At 43.5% G+C, this 23,387-nt stretch overlaps 1 protein-coding gene across 4 annotated transcripts; it reads left to right on the forward strand.

Annotated features, from left to right (window-relative positions):
• Positions 1 to 614: 614 nt before the first annotated feature.
• DSN1 (DSN1 component of MIS12 kinetochore complex) lies at positions 615 to 21,927 on the forward strand. Of its 4 annotated transcripts, none has more exons than XM_047771146.1 (11): positions 615 to 831; positions 2,317 to 2,359; positions 2,585 to 2,911; positions 5,149 to 5,222; positions 6,085 to 6,157; positions 9,523 to 9,610; positions 13,553 to 13,612; positions 14,291 to 14,365; positions 17,205 to 17,358; positions 20,773 to 20,860; positions 21,421 to 21,927. In XM_047771146.1, the coding sequence occupies exons 2-11, from the start codon at positions 2,332 to 2,334 to the stop codon at positions 21,522 to 21,524; spliced, it is 1,071 nt and encodes a 356-aa protein (XP_047627102.1). In that variant the 5' UTR covers positions 615 to 831; positions 2,317 to 2,331; the 3' UTR covers positions 21,525 to 21,927. The 4 variants fall into 4 exon arrangements, with proteins under 4 accessions (XP_047627102.1, XP_047627104.1, XP_047627101.1 ...); XM_047771145.1 differs by lacking the exon at positions 615 to 831 and adding an exon at positions 840 to 1,813; XM_047771148.1 differs by lacking the exon at positions 2,585 to 2,911.
• Positions 21,928 to 23,387: the final 1,460 nt, after the last annotated feature.

Raw genomic sequence — 23,387 nt, forward strand, 5'->3', positions numbered from 1 at the left:
AAGGCTCTGAGATGAATCCTCCTCTGAGGCTTAAAACTGGAGAAATTTGCCAGGAACAAGCAGAGAAGGGCTTCCCAGGCAGAGGGTGAACAGCTTGAGCAAAGGAGCAAAAACAACAGGGGTGGAGAGAAGAGTGGCAAGCAGTTTGGGGAGGGGGTGACCTGCAATGAGGCTGCAAAGGAGAATTCCTGAACTTTGCCAAGTACTGAAGGGGCCGCAAAAGGAGAAAATGTGCTAGAGCGGGACTGGAAGAAGTGCTCCCAGTCTGCCCTGAGAGGGTCATGGTCCACATTTTTTAGAGTTAAGAAAATAAAGGGAAGGGGTACCATGGGTTCATCATTGCCCATCCGCTAAAGCACTGTAAGTACCTCTCTGAGCCTCTGTCTTCCCCTCTTAGAAAGACTCTGGGCACATCCTGCGCAAAGGACCCGACCCTGTGACGTAACCTAGTTAGTGACTCCCTGGGCGTGGCGGAGCTGAGAAGGTGGGACTGTGGCCAATTCTGGGCGGGGAAAGACTTCAACAAAGGGGGCGGAGCTGGTAAAAGGCTTGCACTCCAGTTTGCGCATGCACTTTGAGGGAAAGCTAGCGTTGTGCGCCTGCGCGTGCGCGAGTCAGGGAAGCCGCCAGCGGCGCATGCGTCCTTGGCCGGCGGGAGTTTTACTAGGGGCAGGGTTGGCGCCGGCGGGTATTTAGGGCCGCGGACCCAGACTGGAAAGGAGTAGCGTACTTGGCGCGGGCCGTCCGGGAGTAACTGGGCATCGCGGAGAGATACCTGAGGCCTTGTGTTTCGAGAACGGAGACTCCGTGCTGGACAGGCGTCGCTTTGAGGTCAGGAAGTAGTAGAACTCTCCCTGGACGCGGTCCGGCCCACTCTCGCACTAGCCTCTTAGGGGTTGGACCCCTCTCGGCCCAGACGCGATCCCACCAGTCGCCAGCGCCCGACAGCAGGACTGTGGGGGGCGGGAGGGAGCATTGCCATCTCCTGGCGAGATGAAGCCTGAGGGGGGGCAGCTCCTCATTCGGTGCCTGTTTGCAGAGCCCACGGTCTAGACTCTAGAACCGTGGTTGAGGGTTAGGGGTGGGTCACAGGCCAGGGTTCGAATTTCGCCCCTGCTCTAGGCTGGCTGCATAACAATTTGGAGCCAGACTTTTGCCCCTCTGCACCTCAGTTTCTCTATCTGCAACGTGGAATTAATGATGGTACTTAGCAAGCAGTGGGAAGGATTAAATGGGATAATGAGGCAAAGCCCTAGCATATAGTAAGCCCTTAACAAGTCACTGTTGTTGGTTTCATCTAGTGATACAGTCGAAATTGTGGTGATTTAGATCTTTGACCCACCCCTTGTCCTGTGTTGTGTCTCCACATACATTCATTTCTCTTTTCTAAGCACCCCACCACCACCCCCAACATGCAGATTTCTGCTGGGGGAAGGGGGAAGCATGGAAGATGCACAGAGATGCCTCAGTCATGTCCCTGCCCTCTTCCAGTGAGTCAGTTGTCTGTGACAGGCACTAGAAATAGTCTGGCTGGGGAGACAGACATAAACAGACTGTACAGCCAGTGCTAGGGAGACCTAGGGGTGGAGCAACCGACTGTACCAAAGAGAAGTGGTGTGAAAGTTCACACCTGAGCTAGATTGAGAGGGATGAGTAAGTTTGACAGGCAGTGAATGCAAAGATTCCACAGTGGTGTGTGAAATGGGACGGCAGGAAAAAACAGGAATGGTTGGTTGGGACTGGCTTCTGGAACGTGTTGAGAAGAATCTCTGCTGCTGTCTAAAGAATGGATTGGAGAGGAGCACTGTTGCATGTATGAAAACTAGTGGAGAGGCTGTTAGACTCCTGTGGGGAGGAGGTGATAGAAATTATGAGACCTGAACAAAATTGATAACTGGTGACGGAGAAAAATTTTACAGGCCTTTGGATCTGGAGAATTAATGATGATGTGGTTTTTTTCATGTTTTGATGACTGTGTAGATCCTACTGCCATCAACTGAATTAATGGAATTAGGGCCTCGTTAAAAACAAAATAATTGGGAGATAAGATGGAGCGTGTGTTAAGGGAGATATGAGTATTTCTAGATGAATTCTGTAGAAATTCAGAACAGGAGGTGATAAGTCCTGCAGATACTCTCTGGAGGAGGAGGGTGAGGTGGGATTGAGCTAGGTCTCATCAGGCAGGTAGAATTTTGTGGAGCAGAGGGGGGCGGAAATCAAAGAGACTGGAAAACACAAAGCCTGTTTTGGGATAGAAAAGCCTTAGCAAGGCTGGAACTGAAATGAGCACAGATCATCTCATTTTCCCGTATTCAGGGTTCTTCACCCAGGATGACTTCTGGATCAGAGATTGTAGAAGGTGAGTATTGTGGTGAAATTCTGGTCTTCTTGCCTTGGGTTTAGGTTCCTGAGCTCTACCTGCTTTCCTGACTCCTGGTGGATTTGAAATTACCTGTTCTCATATTTGCAGAGATGCTTCCTCAATATTTCCATGATCTGGGGCTTGTGTTTTCTTTTTCCACTTTTTGCACAGATACCTAGTTGTGATGGGTTTGATTCTGTGTTTTGGCTTTTTTATAATAAGTGCTAGAAGAGGAACCAGTGACATCTAAGACTCATGATCATCAACTGGAATCAGATCCTAACACTGCGGAAGCCTGTAGTAAACCGTCTGCCTCCCTGGAGATGACCGAAGGTGTTTCGGAGGAACAAATTCACCTTGGCTCTAGCCCTAAAAGAGGGGGAAGTTGTGATCTCAGCTACCAGGAAGGACTTCAAGCCAGGCCCTTTCATTTATCCCCCCAAGAACAGTCTGCCCATCGTCAAGACAGGAGGCAATCCTGGCGGCGAGCAAGTATGAAAGAAACGAACCGTCGGAAGTCACTGCCTCCCTTTCATCAGGGCATCACAGGTGGGGTGCTATGTCCATAAGGCAGTGGAGTTCCAGCTCAGATTAAGAGGCAGTGAGGTATGGCAGAAAGACAGACTTGACTTTGCTGCTTGCTAGCTCTATAACTGAGCAGATCATTCTCTGAGCTGCGGTTCCCTCATCTGTAGGAATATTCTAGGATAAGTACTGATGTCAACCACCTAGTAAGCATTCGGTATCATCACTCTTTATATCATGTTATTAGCTGCCCATTGTAATCTTTACCATGAACAGAAAATCTGATTTCCAGTTGTTCATTCACCTCTGCTGGAAATAATTCTTCCTATGGCTTTCTGCCTCATATCAGAACAGAAGGTGGATGAGTTGCTACATGATTTTAGGCTTTAAAACTGAAACTGTCTCAGCAGGAAGAACACAAAAATATCTAGAGTAAAAACCTAGTTTTTAGACATGCTGTATTTGTGATTTTTGTGTGGATTTATAATATTGACATTTCAGTAAGCATTGAAGTACAAGAGTTAATGTGGAAAGTAGCACATTTCAGGGAGAACTTACTAGCTGTGTGACCTTCTTTGCCTTAGGGTCCTCATCAGTAAACAGGATGAGATAATACCTATTTTACAGGGTTTCATGAGGATTAAATGAGTTGATTATACACAGTACTTGGCACATGGTAAACAAATAGCTCAATTGTTAAGCTGTTGTGATTATTTTAGAGACGTCACCTCACTTCCAGATGTTTGAATGTTTAGAAGGAAATCTGGATAAAAAGAGCCACATAGCATATCACAAAATTGCCACCACAGTTATGCTCATGCACTTTACTCTGTAGTCGTGCCCAAAAACCTCAATTTCCTAAGATTACCCTTAGCTTCATCTCTGTTTCCAGAGCACGTGGACCTAAAATTCTGTATGATAGAAAATCACCTATGTATAGTAAGATTTGTTATTGCCAGTTTTTCCTGGCCACTTGCCAAGTTTCTTCGGTTCTAGGCAGAAGGTATCCTGTTTTTCATGACTAAAAGCAAAGAGAAGTAATCAAGAGAGGACACAAAAGAACTTTAAAAACAACTATCTGAAGCTGGAGGGTAAAAAGACATGTATCTCTCATAATTCTCAAAGCAAATTTCCTTTGCTGTATAATGATTGGTGTTTTTTAATGGGCATAATTAAAAAACAGTATCTATATCTTCTAGTTATTTGAAGATTCAGTGGCACAATTATGTAAATTTATGAAAAATGGCCTTTCAGTTCAGGCTGACTCACTGTGTGACTCTGGGCAAGTTTCCTATTACCTAGCCTCTCTCAAATGGAATTGATAAGATCCTTGCCTCAAGTTTTAATGAGATGTGTATATAAAATGCCTTGTAGATAGCAAGTGTTCAGCAAGTTGCTATTAATGTTATCATTAGCTCACTCTAAAGAGGCAGCATGGTATTAATGGGAAAAACACAAGTTTTGGTGAGAGACTTGGGATTGAATTCTGATTCCACCAGTCAGTCTCTGGCTTCAAACAAGTCATCTCCCCTCTGAGCTTCAGTTTCCCCATCTGTAAAATGGAGCTCACAGTTTATAAGAAATTCTTAAGACAGTGTATTTAAAGCACCCTGAATTGCCTGTCATAACAATATTGAAATGTTGCTATCTCCTTTCTTTGGTGAAATAAAATGTAAAAAGAAAGTAAATTATTTTTTTACCTACCTTGTTTAGCAAGACAAGATTTTTTTTTTTTTTTGGTCTTTTCTAGGGCCGTTCCTGCGGCATATGGAGGTTCCCAGACCAGGAGTCCAACTGGAGCTGTAGTCACTGGCCTACACCAGAGCCACAGCAACTTGGGATCCGAGCCGCATCTGCCACCTACACCAAAGTTCACGGCAACGCCGGATCCTTAACCCACTGAGAAAGGCCAGGGATCGAACCTGCAACCTCATGGTTTCTAGTCGGATTCGTTAACCACTGAGCCATGACGGGAACTCCAAGCAAGACAAGATTTTCTTGTAACACAGAGAAGGTTATAACTTTAAAGTTAGGCTGCACAGATGTTTACATTTCATTGTTGGGTGATCCTGAACAAATTAGATGTGACTATATATGAATTCTCCCTCTAGTTAGGGAAAACTTCTTGGATTTTCTTACTTTAAGTTGGACTACATCAAGGGGGAAGGAATTTTTCAGTTTTTTGGAGGTTTTTTAAACTTTGCTAACTGTGGAAGTATCTAGCTCCTTAAATGTGGTGATATTTTGATATTTTTTGTTAGAGCTCTGCAGATCCATCAGTGTCAATGTAGCTGAAAGCAAGCGGCTGGGCTCTCTCCTGCTTTCTAGTTTCCAGGTGAGAGTCTCAGGATTGGGAAATGCTTTCTTTGTCTTTTTTTTTTTTTTTTTAACTGTTACTGTGACGCTCCCAAAGATAGCAGTATGTGATTGGTAAAGATTAAGAGATGTTTCTCTCTAGTGGACCACAGTGGAACTCCTCTAGTGGGGTTAATTTAAGTCAGATTTAAGGAGCTCTCATTGTGGCACAACGGGATTGGCTGCACCCAGGAGCTCTATATGCTGCAGGGCAACCAAAAATGAAAAAAAAAAAAAAAAAAGATTTAAAAGTTTCCTGGTGGCTCAATGTGTTAAGGATCTGGCATTGTCACTGCTGTGGTGTGGGTTCTACCCCTGGCCTGGGAACTTCCAGATGCCTCAGGTGCAGCCAAGAAACAAAAAAAGCCAGATTTAATCTTACCAGCTGATTGGTCTCTGGTCTAGGCTCTACCAGTCACATTGGTGTTGCTGCTGCTAACTGAACAGTTAACAGAGATTTCTGAAGTCTAGTTAGTACCTTTTGTTCATTGGCAGCAAATGATGGGAATTTAAAGTGGGTAGAGGTCAGATACAAGTTCAAGCAGACATTTGAGGTGACTGCATTCTAAGTTGGTAGTATACGGCTAACTGGTGGTCATGTCTGTTGGATAAGCAAGTCATTTGTGCTAATTAAATGATTACTTTTTCCTGAATCAAAAATCAAATCATATAGTCTAGGCAACAGAGTTTTTTTCCTTACCTTTTGTTTTCTTGTTTTGTTTACATGAAAAATCTTATGTATAAAAAATCACTTTTATTCATATTTCTCATAAAATTATATAAACTCAGGACTAGCCTGTGAAACCTTGGTGGTTGTACTGAAAATGCTTTTCTTTATTTAGTTCTCTGTTCAGAAACTTGAACCTTTCCTAAGGGGCACTGAGGGCTTCAATCTTGAAAACTTTAGAGCCAAAGGTAAGTCACTAAGACTAGATGAGCAAGCTTCGACTTTTTGTCTGCACTTTCTATTACGGTCTGTTGAAGCCCCACTCTCAGGATTCCCATTTACAGGAACTGCTGCCTCACAAAACCAGCCTCCCTCCTTTTTTCGGGAATTTCATTGAAAAAATAAGAATGTATGCTTAGGAAGTCCACCCTGACCCTCAGGCAACCACAGCCAACAGCTTCTTGTGTATCCTTGTAGAGAGATTTATTTATTGCATTTCCAACCATTTACACATTAATATCAAATGAGTAATTCTATCTACACTGTTCTTTTTTTTTTTTTTTTCCCCTTTTGCCACTCCTGGGGCATATTGAAGTTCCCAGGCCAGGGATCAAACCCAAGCCACAGCAGTGACAGCCACCAGATCTTTAACCTACTGTGCCACAGGGAACTCCTAACCAGTTCTTTTTTTTTTTTTTTTGTTCCTGTCTTTTTGCCTTTTCTAGGGCCGTTTCTCGTGGCATATGGAGGTTCCCAGGCTAGGGGTCAAATTGGAGCTGTGGTTGCCGGCCTACACCACAGCTCACAGCAATGCTGGATCCTTAACCCGCTGAGCAAGGCCAGGGATCGAACCTGCAACCTGATGGTTCCTAGTTGGATTCGGTAACCACTGCGCCACCACAGGAACTCCACTAACCAGTTCTTTACTGATGGACTGTTAGGGTTGTTTCCAGTCTTTTGCTATTAAAATGAGTGGAGTAATGAATACCTTTTATACAAGTTTTTTTTTTTTTTTTTTTGGCACATACTCAAGTAAAAATAACATAAATTTCTAGATTGGAATTAACTACTGTAATTATGCTATAACTAAAAATTTAGGGTTTTTTACCTTTTTTTTTCTTTTTTTAGGACTGCACCTGCAGCATAAAGAAGTTCCTAGGCTAGGGGTCAAATCAGAACTGCCGCTGCCAGCCTTCAGTACAGGCACAACAATGTGGGATCTGAGCTGCATTCATGACCCACACTGCTGCTTGCAGCAATGTCAGATCCTTAACCCACTGAGCAAGACCAGGGATCAAACTCGAATCTTCATGTATTCTAGTCAGGTTTGGTATTACTGAGCCATAACAGGAACTCTTAGATTTTTTACTGCTTACTAGATGATAAAAGTTTTTGGTTGATTTTGGTTTTGTTTTTGGCTGCACTTGCAGCATGTGGAAGTTCCTGGGCCAGGGATTGAACCTGTGCCACAGCTATAACTAGAGCCACAGCATTGACAACTTGGGATCCTTAACCTACCATGAGGAGTTCTAATTTTTTTAGGGTTTTTGTTTTTGTTTTTTTGCTCTTCAGGGCCTCACTTGTGGCATATAGAAGTTTCCCAGGCGAGGGGTCAGTTTGATCCCTGGCCTCACTCATTGGGTTAAGGATCTGGCACTGCCATGAGCTGTGGTATAAGTCACAGATGCAGCTCAGATCCTGTGGTTGCTGTGGCTATGGTGTAGGCCTGCAGCTGCAGCTCTGATTTGATCCCTCGCTTAATGGAACTTCCATATGCTGCAGGTGTGGCCCTAAAAAGAAAAAAAGAAAAAACACGAAAAAACAAAAAACAATGTTGTGTCAACTAATTTCTTCATATATATGTATATATATTTTTTAGTTTAATTGTAGTTATTTACTTATTTATGGCTGTACCTGTGGCATATGGAAGTTCCACGGTTAGGGATTAAATCAGAGCCACAGCTGCTGGCCTCCACCAAAGCCACAGCAATGCCTGGTCTGAGTGGCATCTGGGACCTACTCCACAGCTTGCAGCAATGCTGGATCCTTAATCAACTGAGCAAGGCCAGGGATTGAAAACACATCCTCACAGATACTTTGTTGGATTCTCTTTTTTTTTTTTTTTTTTCGGGTTCTTAACCTACTGAGCCACAATGGGAACTCCCTAATTTTTTCATATTTTTAGAGAGGAGCCTTTAGTACTTTATTTTCTATGTATTGTCTGTCCATATCCTGTATTCATTTTAAAAAATTGGGATATTTGCTCTTTTATATTGATTTTTTTTTAGGAACTATGTATATCAAGGAAATTAGCTGTTTGTCTGTAACATAAGTTACAAATATTCTTTCCCAGGAATCAATTTTCAACTTTCTAGAAAGTAGCTATTCTCCTTACGGTATAATTACACAAACATCCAGGTCAGGAATACTCAGTGTTACCCACTTAAAATATCTTGAAAGTACATTCAGTCAGACTTAGTTGCTCGTTAAAACTGTTTATTTCAGAACTGCACCATCACCATAATTAGAGCAGATAGGCCAAAGTTATCTTTTTTTTTTGTCTTTTTTGTTGTTGTTGCTATTTCTTGGGCCGCTCCTGTGGCATATGGAGGTTCCCAGGCTAGGGGTCTAATCGGAGCTGCAGCCACCAGCCTACGCCAGAGCCACAGCAATGCGGGATCCGAGCCGCGTCTGCAACCTACACCACAGCTCACGGCAACGCCGGATCGTTAACCCACTGAGCAAGGGCAGGGACCGAACCCTCAACCTCATGGTTCCTAGTCGGATTCGTTAACCACTCATGGTTCCTAGTCGGATTCGTTAACCAGGACGACGGGAACTCCCCCAAGGTTATCTTGATAGGTGTTTAACACATCTTTTCCCTGCTGCATTCCTCACCTGAATGTAATTGTGGTCTCTTCCAGGTCTAAGACGAGACCTGTTTTTACCTTATGCCCGTAATTCTTTGTGTGCCTTTCTCATTATACTCTTGCCCATTGCCTGACTTCTGTCATGTGTTCTTTGTCCCATGTCAGCAGACAAGATCCCTTGAAAAGAATGAAATGTCTATGAGTTCCCATTGTGGCTCAGTGGTTAACGAATCTGACCAGGAACCATGAGGTTGAGGGTTCGATCCCTGTGGGTTAAGGATCTGGCGTTGCCATGAGCTGTGGTGTAGGTCACAGATGCAGCTCAGGTCTGGCGTTGCTGTGGCTGTGCTGTAGGCTGGCTGCTACAGCTCCAATTAGACCCCTAGCCTGGGAACCTCCATGTGCCACGGGTGCAGCCCTAGAAAAGACAAAAAAATAAATAAGAATGAAATGTCAGTGCAGATAGATCTTTTTAACTGTTTTTCCACCAGTCGAATATAAAAAAACACTATTACAAATGTCATAAAAAGGAGTTTTCTTCCATTTTATCTCCACCTAACAAAAGAAAAAAGATAAAATCTTTTTTCATATTTATACCACTTTTTTGAATGGGTGAGAGGGCCAGAATGTAACAGGGGACCCTGGAGCTTATACTGCCTTCAGTATGTTTTATCTTTGTGAGCAACTCACTGTGAAAATGTTTGTTCTCTTTATTTTATAACATATAATTCTACTCTGCCTAGCATCTTCTATTTCTGAAGAATTGAAACATTTTGCAGACAGATTGGAAAGTAATGGAACTCTACAAAAATGTTTCGAAGATTCAGAAGGGTAAGAGCAAGTCCGTGTCTGTCCAAAATTATAATTGAATTAGGATGATATCCTAATAATGGGATAATTTTTATTATGTAAAAATTTTTAATTGGAGTATAGTTGATTTATAATGTGTTAGTTTGTAACTGTTGCATTTGGAGTGGATAAACAGTGAGATCCTGCTGTATAGCACAGGGAACTATTCAGTCAGTTGTGATAGAACATGATGGAGAAGAATATATATACCTGGGTCACTTTGCTGTATGGTAGAAATTGACAGAACACTGTAAATCAACTATAATGGAAAAAATTAAAATCATAAAGTAAAAAAAACAATGTGTTTCTGGTAAACAGCAAAATGAGTCAGTTATATATTCTTATTCATATTCTTTTCCATTGTGGTTTATTACAAGATACTGAAAATATCTCCCTGTGCTATACAGTAGGATCTTCTTTATCTATTTTATATATAGTAGTTTGTGTCAGCTAATCCCAAACTCCTAATTTATTCCTCCCTCATCCCCTTTCCTCTTTGGTAACCATAAGTTTATTTTCTATGTCTGTGAGTCCGTTTCTGTTTTGTAAATCAGTTGTATCGTATTTTAGATTCCACATATAAGTGATATTATATAGTATTTGTCTTTGTCTGACTTATTTCACCTAGTATAATAATTCCTAGGTCCATCCATGTTGCTGCAAATGGCAATATCTCATTGCTTTTTTTTTTTTTTTGTCTTTTTGAAGGGCCGCACCTGCGGCATATGGAGGTTCCCAGGCTAGGGGTCTAATAGGAGCTACAGCTGCCAGCCTATACCACAGCCACAGAAATGCCAGATCCAAGCCTCGTCTGCAACCTACACCACAGCTCATGGCAATGCCGGATCCTTAACCCACTGAGTGAGGCCAGGGATTGAACCCTCAACCTCATGGTTCCTGGTCGGATTAGTTTCCGCTGCACCACATGGGAACTCATTCCTTTTTTTTTTTTTTGTCTTTTTGCCTTTTCGAGGGCTGCTCCTGAGGCATGTGGAGGTTCCCAGGCCAGGGGGTCTAATCAGAGCTGTAACCGCCAGCCTACACCAAAGCCACAGCAACTCGAGATCCGAGCTGCGTCTGTGGACCTACACCACAGCTCAAGGCAACACAGGATCCTTAACCCACTGAGCAAGGCCAGGGATCGAACCTGCAGCCTCATGGTTCCTAGTCGGATTCGTTAACCCCTGGGCCACGACGGGAACTCCACTCATTCCTTTTTTTTTTAAATGGCAGCACCTGTGGTATATGGAAGTTCCTAGGCCAGGGATTGAATCCAAGTCGCAGCTGTGGCAATGCTGGATCCTTTAACCCACTGTGCCGGCTGGGGATTGAATCCGTGCCTTTGCAGTGACCCAAGCCACCACATTCAGATTTTTTTTTGTCGTCTTAGGGCCGTACTTCCAACACATGGAGGTTCCCAGGCTAGGAGTCAAATTGGAGATGCAGCTACTGGCCTACACTGCAGCCTGCAGCAACACCAGATCCTTAAGCCACTGAGCAAGGTCAGGGATCAAACCCATATCTTCATGGATACTAGTTGGGCTTTTAACCCACTGAGCCACAGCGGGAACCCCTTGTTCCTTTTCATGGCTGAGGTAGTATTCCATTGTGTGTGTGTGTGTGTGTGTGTGTGTATACACACACATATGTGTGTATATATACATATATATGTGTGTATCACATCTTATTCATCTGTTTGTCTGTCGATGGACTTTTTAAGTTTCTTCCATGTCTTAGCTATCGTAAATAGTTCTGCTGTGAGCATGGGGATGCATGTATCTTTTTGAATTAGGCTTTCTCCAGATAGATGCCCAGGAATAGGATTGTTGGATCATATGGCATCTCTGTTTTTAGTTTTTAGAGGAACCTCCATACAGTTTTCCATAGTGACTGCACCAGTTTACATTAGCAAGGGTTCCCTTTTCTCCACATCCTCTCCAGCATTTATTATTTGTAGACTTTTTTTTCTGACTACGGCCATGACATGCAGAAGTTCCTGGGCCAGGGATCAAATCTGTGCCACAGCAGCAACCCAAGACACAGTAGTGACAACACTGGATCCTTAACCTGCTGCGCCACCAGGGAATTCCCATTTGTAGACTTTTTAATGATGGCTATTCTGACCAGTGTGAGGTGGCACCTCATTGTAGTTAACATTGTGTCATGTGCCTTTTGGCCATCTCTGTGTCTTCTTTGGAGAAGTAAGTCTTTTTATTTGAATTAGACAGTTGTTCATCCATTCAGTGAACATTTATCCAGCATCTTCTCTGTACGAGGCTCTTCTTGAAGCTGGAAGTATAGTGATAATCTAAGAAGTCAGTAACTACAGTAGTGATTTGAGAACCTGGACAACATTAGCTTGGGTTTCAGAGAAGTTCTTTAAAAGTTCTCTTTGCACTGAGACCTGTAAGACCTGGATAGTGAGAAGGAACCAGCCATGGAAAGATGAAAGGAAAAGCATTCTTCAGATCTTTGCTGTCCATGCAAGTTAGAGATAAACTTCTGTTCTTTAACTGTTGGGAAGCAAGAGTATTAGGAGAAATTTTACAACCCGACCCCCAAACTAGTAGTTCCTCTGCAGGGGTGGCACCCAACCCTCTACCCCCAGCCTGCAACAAATCAGGTCACTTGGGCACACACATTTGTCTTCACAAAAGTCTACCTTTCCATGGATCCTTAGAATTAACACTGCTCTTCAGGAAATGAAGAATATTTTAGCTCGTCATAACTTACCTTTTAATGCAGTATATTTAAGCCACAGGCTGCTACATCTCAGCCAGAGGTGCTAGAGGCTGTTTTGTCACAGGCCTTGGTAGAAAAACATGAAAGGGGGCACATCTGATTTGCCTTTTCCAGAGTACCAAGTACCTCTGAAAATTTTGGCATTTTCCTTGCTTCTTGCTTTTCTGTTAGAATTAATCACCCTCCTGAGCTGAGCCATTGGTATAAGTAAAACATAGTTTTAACTGATAGTTTCAGTTTAAGTGGCAAGACAAATGGTTGTATGAAAAAGTTATTGTCAGGCCTTGAAAGATATTAAGGTTTTGATCAGTGGGAGGGGGAGAGGCTAAGAAATTGTGTAAACAAAAATTTGGAGATTGACATCCCTAGATATTTGAGGCTGGGTGGCATTATTGGGACAGAATAGATGAAGGATTACTGTCGGACTCAAAGTTAATGACCTAGCTGGAGCCAGAACACAGAGAGCCTTAAGTTCCAGGTGGAGTTTTGGCTTTTCTTCTGCATGTAGTTGAGAGTCACAGAATTTTTTTTTTCTTTTTGTCTTTTTGCCTTTTCTAGGGTGGCACCCGTGGCATATGGAGGTTCCCAGGCTAGGGGTCTAATTGGAGCTGTAGCCACCGGCCTACACCAGAGCCACAGCAATGCAGGATCCGAGCCGCGTCTGCAACCTACAGTACAGCTCACGGCTATGCCAGATCCTTAACCCACTGAGCAAGGCCAGGGATCGAACCCGCAGCCTCATGGTTTCTAGTTGGATTCGTTAACCACTGCGCCACGATGGGAACTCCGGAAAGTCACAGAATTTTTAAGCAAGGAAAAACAAGACTATTTTTAGAGGTTAATCTGGCCATGTGTGAATTGGAATTGATGAGAGAAATAGACAATAAGGAGACCCCTGAGGAGTTCCTGCTGTGGCAGTGGCACAGGTTTCATCTGCAGCCTGGGACAGTGGGTTAAGGATCCAGCATTGCCGTAGCCTTGGGGTAGGTTGTAGCTCCATCTTGGATTGCATCCCTGGTGGCCTAGCATTGAAGGTTCCAGTGTTGTCACTGCTATGGCACATGTTTGATCCATACCCCAGGAACATGCCTACTGTGGCATGGCAATAAATTAATGAGTGAATAAATAAATGGAGTGCTCTAGAAGGTTTGTGTTAATCTCTTAATCCTATCTGTATTCCAGCAGAGCATCAGATTTGTCTCTTGAAGCATCAGTGGCTGAGATGAAGGAATACATAACCAAGTAAGTAAAAATGAGCAAACCTTTGTTGGAAAGTCAGTCCATCCGGGTAAAGTAACTAAACCTAGGAGAAATGAATAGTAAACATCCTGTTGTGTGTCATTATTTGTGTATCAACACTGGAAGTTAGAACGCTGAATATCGGGATTTTGGGGGCTGTACTGATAGCCAGTTTCATAGAATGGAGTCTAGAGACTGAGGATATTAATTTGAGGTGTGTGTTTGTTTGTCTTTTTGCTATTTCTTGGGCCGCTCCCGTGGCATATGGAGATTCCCAGGCTAGGGGTCTAATCGGAAGTGTAGCCACCGGCCTACGGCAGAGCCACAGCAAAGTGGGATCTGAGCTGCGTCTGCAACCTACACCACAGCTCATGGCAACGCCGGATCGTTAACCTGCTGAGCAAGGGCAGGGACCGAACCCGCAACCTCATGGTTCCTAGTCGGATTCGTTAACCACTGCATCACCACGGGAACTCCAGAGGATATTAATTTGATTTTAAGAACTCATGTTTGATTAGATTAATATCCCCTGAATTGAACATGCTTCCTAATCCTTTTATAACCTTTTTATTCACAGCTTAGAAACATAGTAGACACCTAATGTACTTACTGTTGTTGCCCTGAGTGATTCAGAATGAGATGATAAAAACTTAAGTGAATTTTTTTTTTCTGATTCTATAGATTTTCCTTAGAACGTCAGAGTTGGGATCAGCTCTTGCTGCACTACCAGGAGGAGGCTAAGGAGATCACATCCAGGTTAGCTCTATGACTGGAAATAGGTTGCTTTTTTTTCCCAGCCCCATCCAATGGCATTCGGAAGTTCTATGGCCAGAAACTGAACCAGCACACAGCAGTGACTCAAGCTACTTCAGTGACAACACCAGATCCTAAACCAAGGAAACTCCAGGAAGCTTTTACCTTGTGAAGTTTGATTTGGTTTCAGTTCTCTTAGCACAAGTTGAATGATGAGTCCATTCTTATGGGTCAAACAACTCATTAAATCTCTGTAAAGCTATTAGTGCTCTGACTATAAATGGAGAGTGAGGGGTAAGGGAAGGAGAGTTGTCACTATTTTTGGTCAAAGAACAGAATTGCCTCTGTCTGCTCTTGGCTGCTGTTCCACATCCTGGGGGAGACAGGCACATCTCTGCCCTGTACCTGGCAACCTGGGGCTGGGCCAAGAATTGTATCAACAGACTTGAGTGAGCACATGGCCTTTGAGCTGCCGGTGTAGGAGGGAACCCTGGCCAGGCCTTCAGGGAGATACGGGCCCGAAAGTGGTGGTGGAAGAGGTTGTATGGGAGAGAGGGGAATGCTTGTCTGGGTCTTGAAGACATAAGAAAGTGGGAAAGTGGTAGATTTTGATTCAGTTTTATTGTCCAAACCAGTGATTTTAAGCTTTTTTCCCAAAAAGAATCTTACCTAGAGACATAACTACATATAAACATTAGCCAAAGTCATAATTGCAAGAATGGCCTCTTAGTAGAGAGGTGCTTTGAGGAATACAGTTTGAGAAACTTCCCCAGTCCAAGCATTAATGGTTGTTAGTTGCTTTCTTCGTCCTTTAAATGTGCTTATGAAGATAGATGATGTTTAAAATGGCAGTTTTTAATGGGGCATAGCTTTTTTTTTTTTTTTTTGCTTTTTTAGGGGCGCACCTGCTGCATATGGAAGTTCCCAGGCCAAATCAAAGCTGTAGCTGCTGACCACAGCAACGCAGGATCCAAAGCGAGTCTGTGACCTATACCACAGCTCATGGGAACGTCAGATCCTTAACCCACTGAGTGAGGCCAGGGATCAAACCTGCATCCTCATGGATGCTACTTGGGTTTATGACCCAATGAGCCAAAATGGGAACTCCCTGATGGCACATAGTTTAATAGATGGAGAGGATTGCTTCTGGAGGCAGATGTCTCTATTCAAATCCTAATTACTGCTTAGTTCTGTGACCTTGGGCAAGCACTTAATCTGAAGTTCTTCATTTGAAAATGGGGATAGGAGTTCCCATCGTGGGCCAGTGGAAACAAATCCGACTAGGAACCATGAGGTTGCGGTTTCAATCCCTGGCCTTGCTCAGTGGGTTAAGGATCTGGAGCTGCCATGAGCTGTGGTGTAGGTTACAGATGCAGCTTGGATATGGTGTTAGCTGTGGCTCTGGTGTAGGCTGGCAGCTACAGCTCCAATTAGACCCCTAGCCTGGGAACCTCCATATGCCGTGGGTGTGGCCCTAAAAAGACAAAAAAAAAAAAGAAAGAAAATGGGGATAATATTAGCACCTACCTCCTTGGTTTATTATTAGTATTCCATGGCATTAAATGGAAAGTGCTTAGCAACCTGTGGCACACAGTAAGTACTCAATAAATTGTCATAGTTGTTATTAGAGAATTGTTGTCAATTTTCATGAACTCTCCATTATATTCAGTTATTTTATTTTTTGCTTTTATTTTTTTTTAGGGCCATACCCACAGCATGTGGAGGTTCCCACACTAGGGGTCTAATTGGAGCTACAGCTGCCAGCCTACCCCACAGCCACAGCAACATGATCCAAGCCACATCTGCAACATACACCACAGCTCACAGCAATGCTGGATCCTTAACCTACTGAGCAAGGCCAGGGATCAAACCTGCAATGTCGTGGTTCCTAGTTGGATTCATTTCTGCTATGCCATGACGGGAACTCCATATATTCAGTTATTTTATTTTATTTTATTTATTATTATTTTTTTTTTGTCTTTTTTGCTATTTCTTGGGCCGCTCCTGCGGCATATGGAGGTTCCCAGGCTAGGGGTCTAATCGGAGCTGTGGCCGCCAGCCTACGACAGAGCCACAGCAACGCAGGATCCGAGTCGCGTCTGTAACCTACAGCACAGCTCACGGCAACGCTGGATCGTCAACCCACTGAGCAAGGGCAGGGACCGAACCCGCAACCTCATGGTTCCTGGTTGGATTCGTTAACCACTTCGCCACGACGGGAACTCCCTTTTTTTTTTTTTTTTTAATTATTATTTTTATTTATTTTTTTTTTTGCCTTTTTGACCGTTTTAGGGCTGCACCTGCAGCATATGGAGGTTCCCAGGCTAGGGGTCCAATCAGAGCTGTAGTTGCTGGCCTACACCACAGCCACAGCAACACTGGATCCTTAACCCACTGAGCAAGGCCAGGGATCCAACCCGCAACCTCATGGTTCCTAGTCGGATTCGCTTCCCCTGCACCACCACAGGAACTCCCAGTTATTTTAGATAATTGAAGTGGGCCAGAATCTTTTTGGAAAAGGATCATAGGCAATGACTTAAGGATAGCAAGCGTTGGCTCTACCCCAAGTGCAGTCCTTTTTCATAAATGGACCTTACTGTTAGGTGAAGTCAACTAACAGGAAGCTTCTAACATTTCCTGGAGTCCAGTGGTATAAAAACATTTATACTAGATAATTATTTCATAATTTCTCATTAGTAAGAGAGCCTATACTTCTAATGGGGTGGAAGAGTATAGAGTCCGGTTGATAAAGTCTTCTAGGAGGTTTTTTCCTAGGTAGTCTTTATTGTTTTCCCCAGAAAATGATTATGAAATTACTTTAAAACTCTTTTTCTGTTTTTAGAGGATCAACTGAAACCAAGACCAAAAATACTGAAGTTGAAGTAGAACCTACAACATATCTTGGGTCGTCCCAGAGTGAAGTCCTTAATACAAAGCCTGACTACCAGAAAATATTGCAGAACCAGAACAAGGTCTTTGATTGTATGGAGTTGGTGGTGAGTTGGGTCATGTTTCTGTGGTTGAGTTATTCAGCTTTGTGCGTTTCGTGTTTTGGCGGTTTTTTTTTGGGGGGCTGTGCTTGCCACATAGGGAAGTTACTAGGCCAGGGATCGAACCTGCACCACAGCAGCAGTCTGAGCCACTGCAGCGATCACACCAGATCCTTAACCCACTGAGCCACAAGGGAACTCCTGAGATCTCTGGCTTTGCTACTTTCTCATCCATGGAAAGACCTGAAGAATATGTGTAATAAGATGATGTGAGTAGGGAGCTCCCTGGTGTTAATGGTTAGGACTCAGCTCTGCTGTAGCCCAGGTTCAGTGCCTCGTCTGGGAACCAAGATCCTGCATCAGGCTGTTGCACACTGAGGCCAAAAAAAAAAAGATGATGTAAGTATATGCAGCTCTACCTTAGGGGAAACATGAAGAGACAGTAAATAAATAAATACATGGGATGAGCTAATAAATTAGTGGAAGGAGAGAATGTATAGGGAGGGCAGCAGGTTGCTGTGTAGAAGGGTTGCTGGAAGCCCCACTAAGATGCCACTTTATGTAGGTCGCAGACGCGGCTCGGATCTGACATTGCTGTGGCTGTGGTGTAGGCTGGCAGCTATAGCCCCTATAAGACTTCCACATGCCACAAGCGTAGCCCTAAAAATACAAAAAAAAAAAAAAAGATGCCACTTTAACAGAGACCTGAAAGAAATGAGGACATTTTGGAGAGTAGTATTGTATCAACCCAGACATTAACAGGAACCAGATGGCGTTTGATATAGGGTAATATGAAGAGACTGTTTATACAGTAGTGCTAAGTATAAAGGTGTGGGGAAGTTCCTGCTGTGGCTCAGTAGGATCAGTGGTGTCTCTGCAGTGCCAGGTCACAGATTCGATCCCTGGCCAGCACAGTTGGTTAAAAGATCCACTGTTGCTGTGGGGTTCCCGTTGTGGCTCTGCACGTTAGGAACCTGACTAGTGAATAGACAAAGCCATCCTGAGAATTAAAAATGGAGGTGGAGGAATCAGGCTTCCTGACTTCAGACTCTACTACAAAGCGCAGTCATCAAAACAGTATGGTACTGGCACAAAAACAGAAAGAGAGATCAGTGGAACAGGATAGAAAGCCCAGAATTAAACCCACACACCTATGATCAACTAATCTGTGACAAAGGAGGCGAGAATACACAATGGAGAAAAGACAGTCCTTTCAATAAGTAGTGCTGGGAAAACTGGACAGCTACATGTAAAAGAATGAAAGTAGAACACGCCATAACACCATACACAAAAATAGACTCAAAATTAAAGACCTAAATATAAGACCAGACACTATAAAACTCTTAGAGGAAAACATAGGCTGAACACTAACATAAACCACAGCAGTATCTCCTCAGATCTACCTCCTAGAGTAATGACTAAAACCAAAAATACACAAATGGGACCTAATTAAACTTAAAAGTTTTTGCACAACAAAGGAAACTCTAAACAAAATAAAAAGACAACCTGGGAGTTCCTGTCGTGGCACAGCGGAAACGAATCCGACTAGGAACCATCAGGTTGCAGGTTCGATCCCTGGCCTCGCTCAGTGGATTGAGGAGCTGGCGTTGCCATGAGCTGTGGTGTAGGTTGGTAGCTGGGGCTCCGACTAGACCCCTAGCCTGGGAACCTCCATATGCTGCAGATGCGGCCCTAAAAAAGACCAAAGATAAATAAATAAATAAAAAGACAACTCACAGAATGGGAGAAAATATTTGCAGATGAAGCAACTGTCAAGGGATTAATCTCCAAAATATATAAACACCTCCTGCAGCTCAAAACCAAAAAAAAACCCCATCAAAAAATAGGCAGAAGATATAAATGGATAATTCCCCAAGAGGACATACAGATGGCCAAAAAACACATAAAAAGATGCCCAACATCCCTAATTATTAGAGAAATGTATATCAGAACTACTATGAGGTACTACCTTAAACCAGCAAGAAAGGCCAGCATCAAAAAGTCTACAAACAATAAATACTGGAGGGGGGTAGAAAAAAGGGAACCCTATCACACTGATGGTGGGAATGTAGTTTGGTGCAAACAGTATGGAGGTTCCTTAAAAAACTAAAAATGGAATTACTCTTTGATCCAACAATCCCACTCCTGGGCATCTATCCAGAGAAAACCATGACTCCAGAAGATACATGTACCCCAGTGTTCATCACAGCACCGCATACAATAGCCAAGACCTGGAAGCAACCTAAATGTCTATCGACAGAGGAGTATGTAAAGATGTACATATATACAATGGAATATTACTCCGCCATAAAAAGAAGTGAAATAATGGCATTTGTGGAGTTCCTGTGGTGGCTCAGCAGTAATGAATCCAACTAGTATTCATGAGTATGCTGATTCAGTCCCTGGCTTTGATCAGTGGGATCTGGTGTTGCCATGAGCTGTAGTGTGGGTCGCAGATGCTGCTCGGATCTGGTGTGGGTGTGGTATAGGCCAGCAGCTGCAGCTCCAATTCAACCCCTAGCCTGGGAACTTCCATATGCCACAGGTGTGAGTGTAAAAAGACAAAAAAAAAAAAAAAATGCAGTGTTGTCACAGCTGCAGCATGTGTCATGGCTTGGATCTGATTCTTACCCCAGGAACTCAGTGTGCTGTGGGGAGGCCAAAAAAAAAAAAAAAAAGCTGGTATCAGGAAACCAAAAGTGGAGTAAAGTGATCCAGGGCTTCGAGACAGCTGAGCTATTACTTACTACCCCTAGACCTAGAGGGAGCAATAGTTACTGTGGCCCCTGGCGGAGAGTCATGACCTTCAGTTGAGACACAGCTAACTCCCTGACCCTTCTGGGAGCAGGCCTGGGTAAAAATCCCCTGACCTCCTTCAGCTCCCTCCCTCTTGACTCCCCCCCCCCCTTTTTTTTTTAGGTCTTTTTGCCCTTTTTAGGGCCACTCCGAGGCATACGGAAGTTCCCAGGCCAGGGGTCTAATTGGAGCTGTAGCCACTGGCCTACGCCAGAGCCACAGCAACGCAGGATTCGAGTCGCACCTGCAAGCTACACCACAGCTCACGGCACCTCGGGATCCTTAACCCGCTGAGCAAGGCCAGGGACGGAACCCACAACCTTATGGTTCCTAGTCAGATTCGTTAACCAATGCACCACGACGGGAACTCCCCTCTTGACTCCTTTTTGGCCAGTCCCACCCAAAAGCCAGAGGGCATGTGGTCCTGCAGGTCAGCCTTGGGGGGCATGGAGCACTGTGAAGAAGAATGGGTGTGGAGGGGCAGACAGAATGGCTGGCATGAGCATTCCAGGTTGAAAGAACAGCAAAAGCAAATCTCCTGAGCAAGAAGCTCACCTGGCGTGTTTGAGGAACTTCAAAGAGGCCATGGACCCTTAACAGTTCACAGCTGTTTTTTGTCTTCAGATGGACGAACTACAAGGATCTGTGAAGCAGCTACACGCCTTTATGGACGAGAGTACCCAGTGCCTCCAGAAGGTGTCAGTACAGCTCGGTAAGCCTATCTTAAGGGGACCAGAGCTTGCACTGTTCTGTATCCAGTAGCTCTTCAGATACACACCGCCCTTCAAAACATATGCTCTCAGAGGGTAAGGCCTATGTCAGGTGATTCCCCCCACACACAATAATTATTATGTTGTGGGTACTCAAAGTTGTTGGTAAATTTGTAGATTCCACAGAAGCATAGTAGACTGAGAATTAAACCCCCACAGACTGTTTTGTTTGGGCAAGTCTTGGACTTAAATAACCATTGCCTTTTTTTCCTTTTCATTCTTCAAGAATCCACTAAATGACATGTTATTTCACCATCACTTTTCCTGACCTCTTCTAGTCCTGGGTTATTTGCTATACCTACCTTCATGTCATTATTCATTGGATTGTAGTGCGATGGATAGTTGCAGCTGGCTTTCCTATCAGCCTCCCATCACCTTGAGGACAGATGCTCCCTAATTTGTCATTGGAGTACCCTTCAGTGTCTGGCAGTGTCCCTACAGTAAGTTTTGAATAGTTATTTGAATTCCATTGAAATTTATTTTTGGCTCCTTTTCTCTGCAGGGAAGAGAAGCACACAGCAGTTAGATTCTTCACCAGCTCGAAAACTGCTCAAGCTTCAGCCACGAGAACAACCAACCGCACATTGCTCTAAATCTTGTCAGTGACTTTTTGAAGCTTTACTGCCACAAGGTCCTCTAGAGGAGAGAAATGGGAAGAATGCCCCACTACTCAACTGGATAGCAGGCTGAGCTGTGACATCTGCCCTGTTGCCTTTGAAGATTACTGGCTGACTATGAAGCACTTTGATTTTTTTTTTTTTAAAGTGATGGAACTTAGGCATCTGAAAAAATGTTATGTAGACACTTTTTCCAAGAGTGTACAGAATGATTCAGACTTCTGCTTTGGAATGACCTTCAGAACTAGTGGCCTCTTCTTTTAAATATCCTTTTTGATCAGAACCCTTACTTTTGTGAAGATGTTTTTCAGGTTTTGAAACAACCCAGAGTCATTCAGGACCAAATCCAATGAAACATGGGGTCATTCTGATTGTAAAGGAATGAGACTGATTTTCTTGTGTGGCTTTGAAGTTGATTTGGAGGCGGGGGGTCAGGTGGCTGCATCTGAAGCACATGGAGGTTCCCTGGCTAGGGGTCAAATTGGAGCCTCAGCTGCTGGCTATAGCCACGGCAATGCCAGATCCTTAACCCACTGAGCAAGGCCAGGAATCAAACCTGCATCCTCGTGGATGCTAGTTGGGTTCTTAACCCACTGAGCCACAATGGGAACTCGAATTTTTTTTTTTTTCTTTTAATGAACACATGTTGAAGATTTATTGACTCATTGATGAGAGAAATTGGTAAAATGGTAAGAGCTGGTTGAAAGAGCTTGAGGTTGATTTTTTTGGTAGAAGAGTTGTGAGCATTGTTTGCATTAGGTGCATGCATGTATCACTTCACAAAATGTCCAAATTGAGGGAAATACCACACATTCTCTATATCCCGATGTTTATAGTGTATTTTAGCTTTTAATATTGAGTCAAAATCCTAAATCCTGAATTTATGGCAAGAAGAAGTCAAATATCTCCTTTCACCATTCTCTGGATTTGTTAACAATCTACATTATAAGATTATGCATACTTAAAAGATTTCCCCGGAGTTCCCGTTTCATCTCAGCAGTAATGAATCCTACTAGTATCCATGAAGACTCGGGTTTGATCCCTGGGCTCACTCAGTGGGTTAAGGATCTGGCATTGCTGTGAACTGCGGTGTAGGTTGCAGATGAAGCTTGGATATGGTGTTGCTGTGCTATAGGCCAGCAGCTGCAGCTCTGATTCTACACCTAGCCTGCTAGCCTGAGAACTTCCATAAGTGTGGCCCTAAAAAAAAAAAAAAAAAAAAAATGCTTTTCCTTGTCCTTTGTGTGTGTGTATGTGTATTTTTATGATCACACTCACAGCTTATGGGAGTTCCCAGGCCAGGGATTGAACCTGAGCTGCAGTTGGGACCTATGCTACAGCTGTGGCAATGCCAGATCCTTTGACCCACTCTGCCAGGCTGGGGCTTGAACTCATGCTTCTGCAGTGACCCTAGCCACTGTATTTGGATTCTTAACCCACCTACACCATAGCAGGAAGTCCCAGTGTTTGTATATATTTTGAATGTATAAAAAAATTAAAAGGCAGGGAGGTCTTAGCAGAAAATAGGGTTCTTTGCCAGGATCTGGAAGTTAAGTAGTAGTATAGAGATATGCCTCAGTGTTAACTACCAGTAAAACACCGACCAATTTATTGTTAATGACTCATTCTCAAAACCCTTTTCACCTAATTATCCAGTTGTTATCCTAAGTCTTAAACCTTGGCCTAAGCACCAGTTAGTGAAAGGTGTCATCTCCTTGCTTTAACCTATGTTCTTTATTCTTTCATTATATTTAGAGCCCCTGCAGTATGCTATGCATAGTTCTAGGAACTGGGGAGAGAGCAAAGAACAAAAACTGACATGGGACTTCTTTTCATGATGCTCACTCACAGT

The sequence above is a fragment of the Phacochoerus africanus genome, chromosome 3 (assembly GCF_016906955.1).
Source record: "Phacochoerus africanus isolate WHEZ1 chromosome 3, ROS_Pafr_v1, whole genome shotgun sequence".
Lineage (NCBI taxonomy): Eukaryota > Metazoa > Chordata > Mammalia > Artiodactyla > Suidae > Phacochoerus > Phacochoerus africanus.

Coding starts and splice junctions, on each gene's coding strand:
- DSN1 (XM_047771145.1), top strand. CDS start 1,787: ATGGATTGGAGAGGAGCACTGTTGCAT. Junction 6,158..9,522: donor TGAAAACTTTAGAGCCAAAG/GTAAGTCACTAA, acceptor TACTCTGCCTAG/CATCTTCTATTTCTGAAGAA. Junction 9,611..13,552: donor TGTTTCGAAGATTCAGAAGG/GTAAGAGCAAGT, acceptor TCTGTATTCCAG/CAGAGCATCAGATTTGTCTC.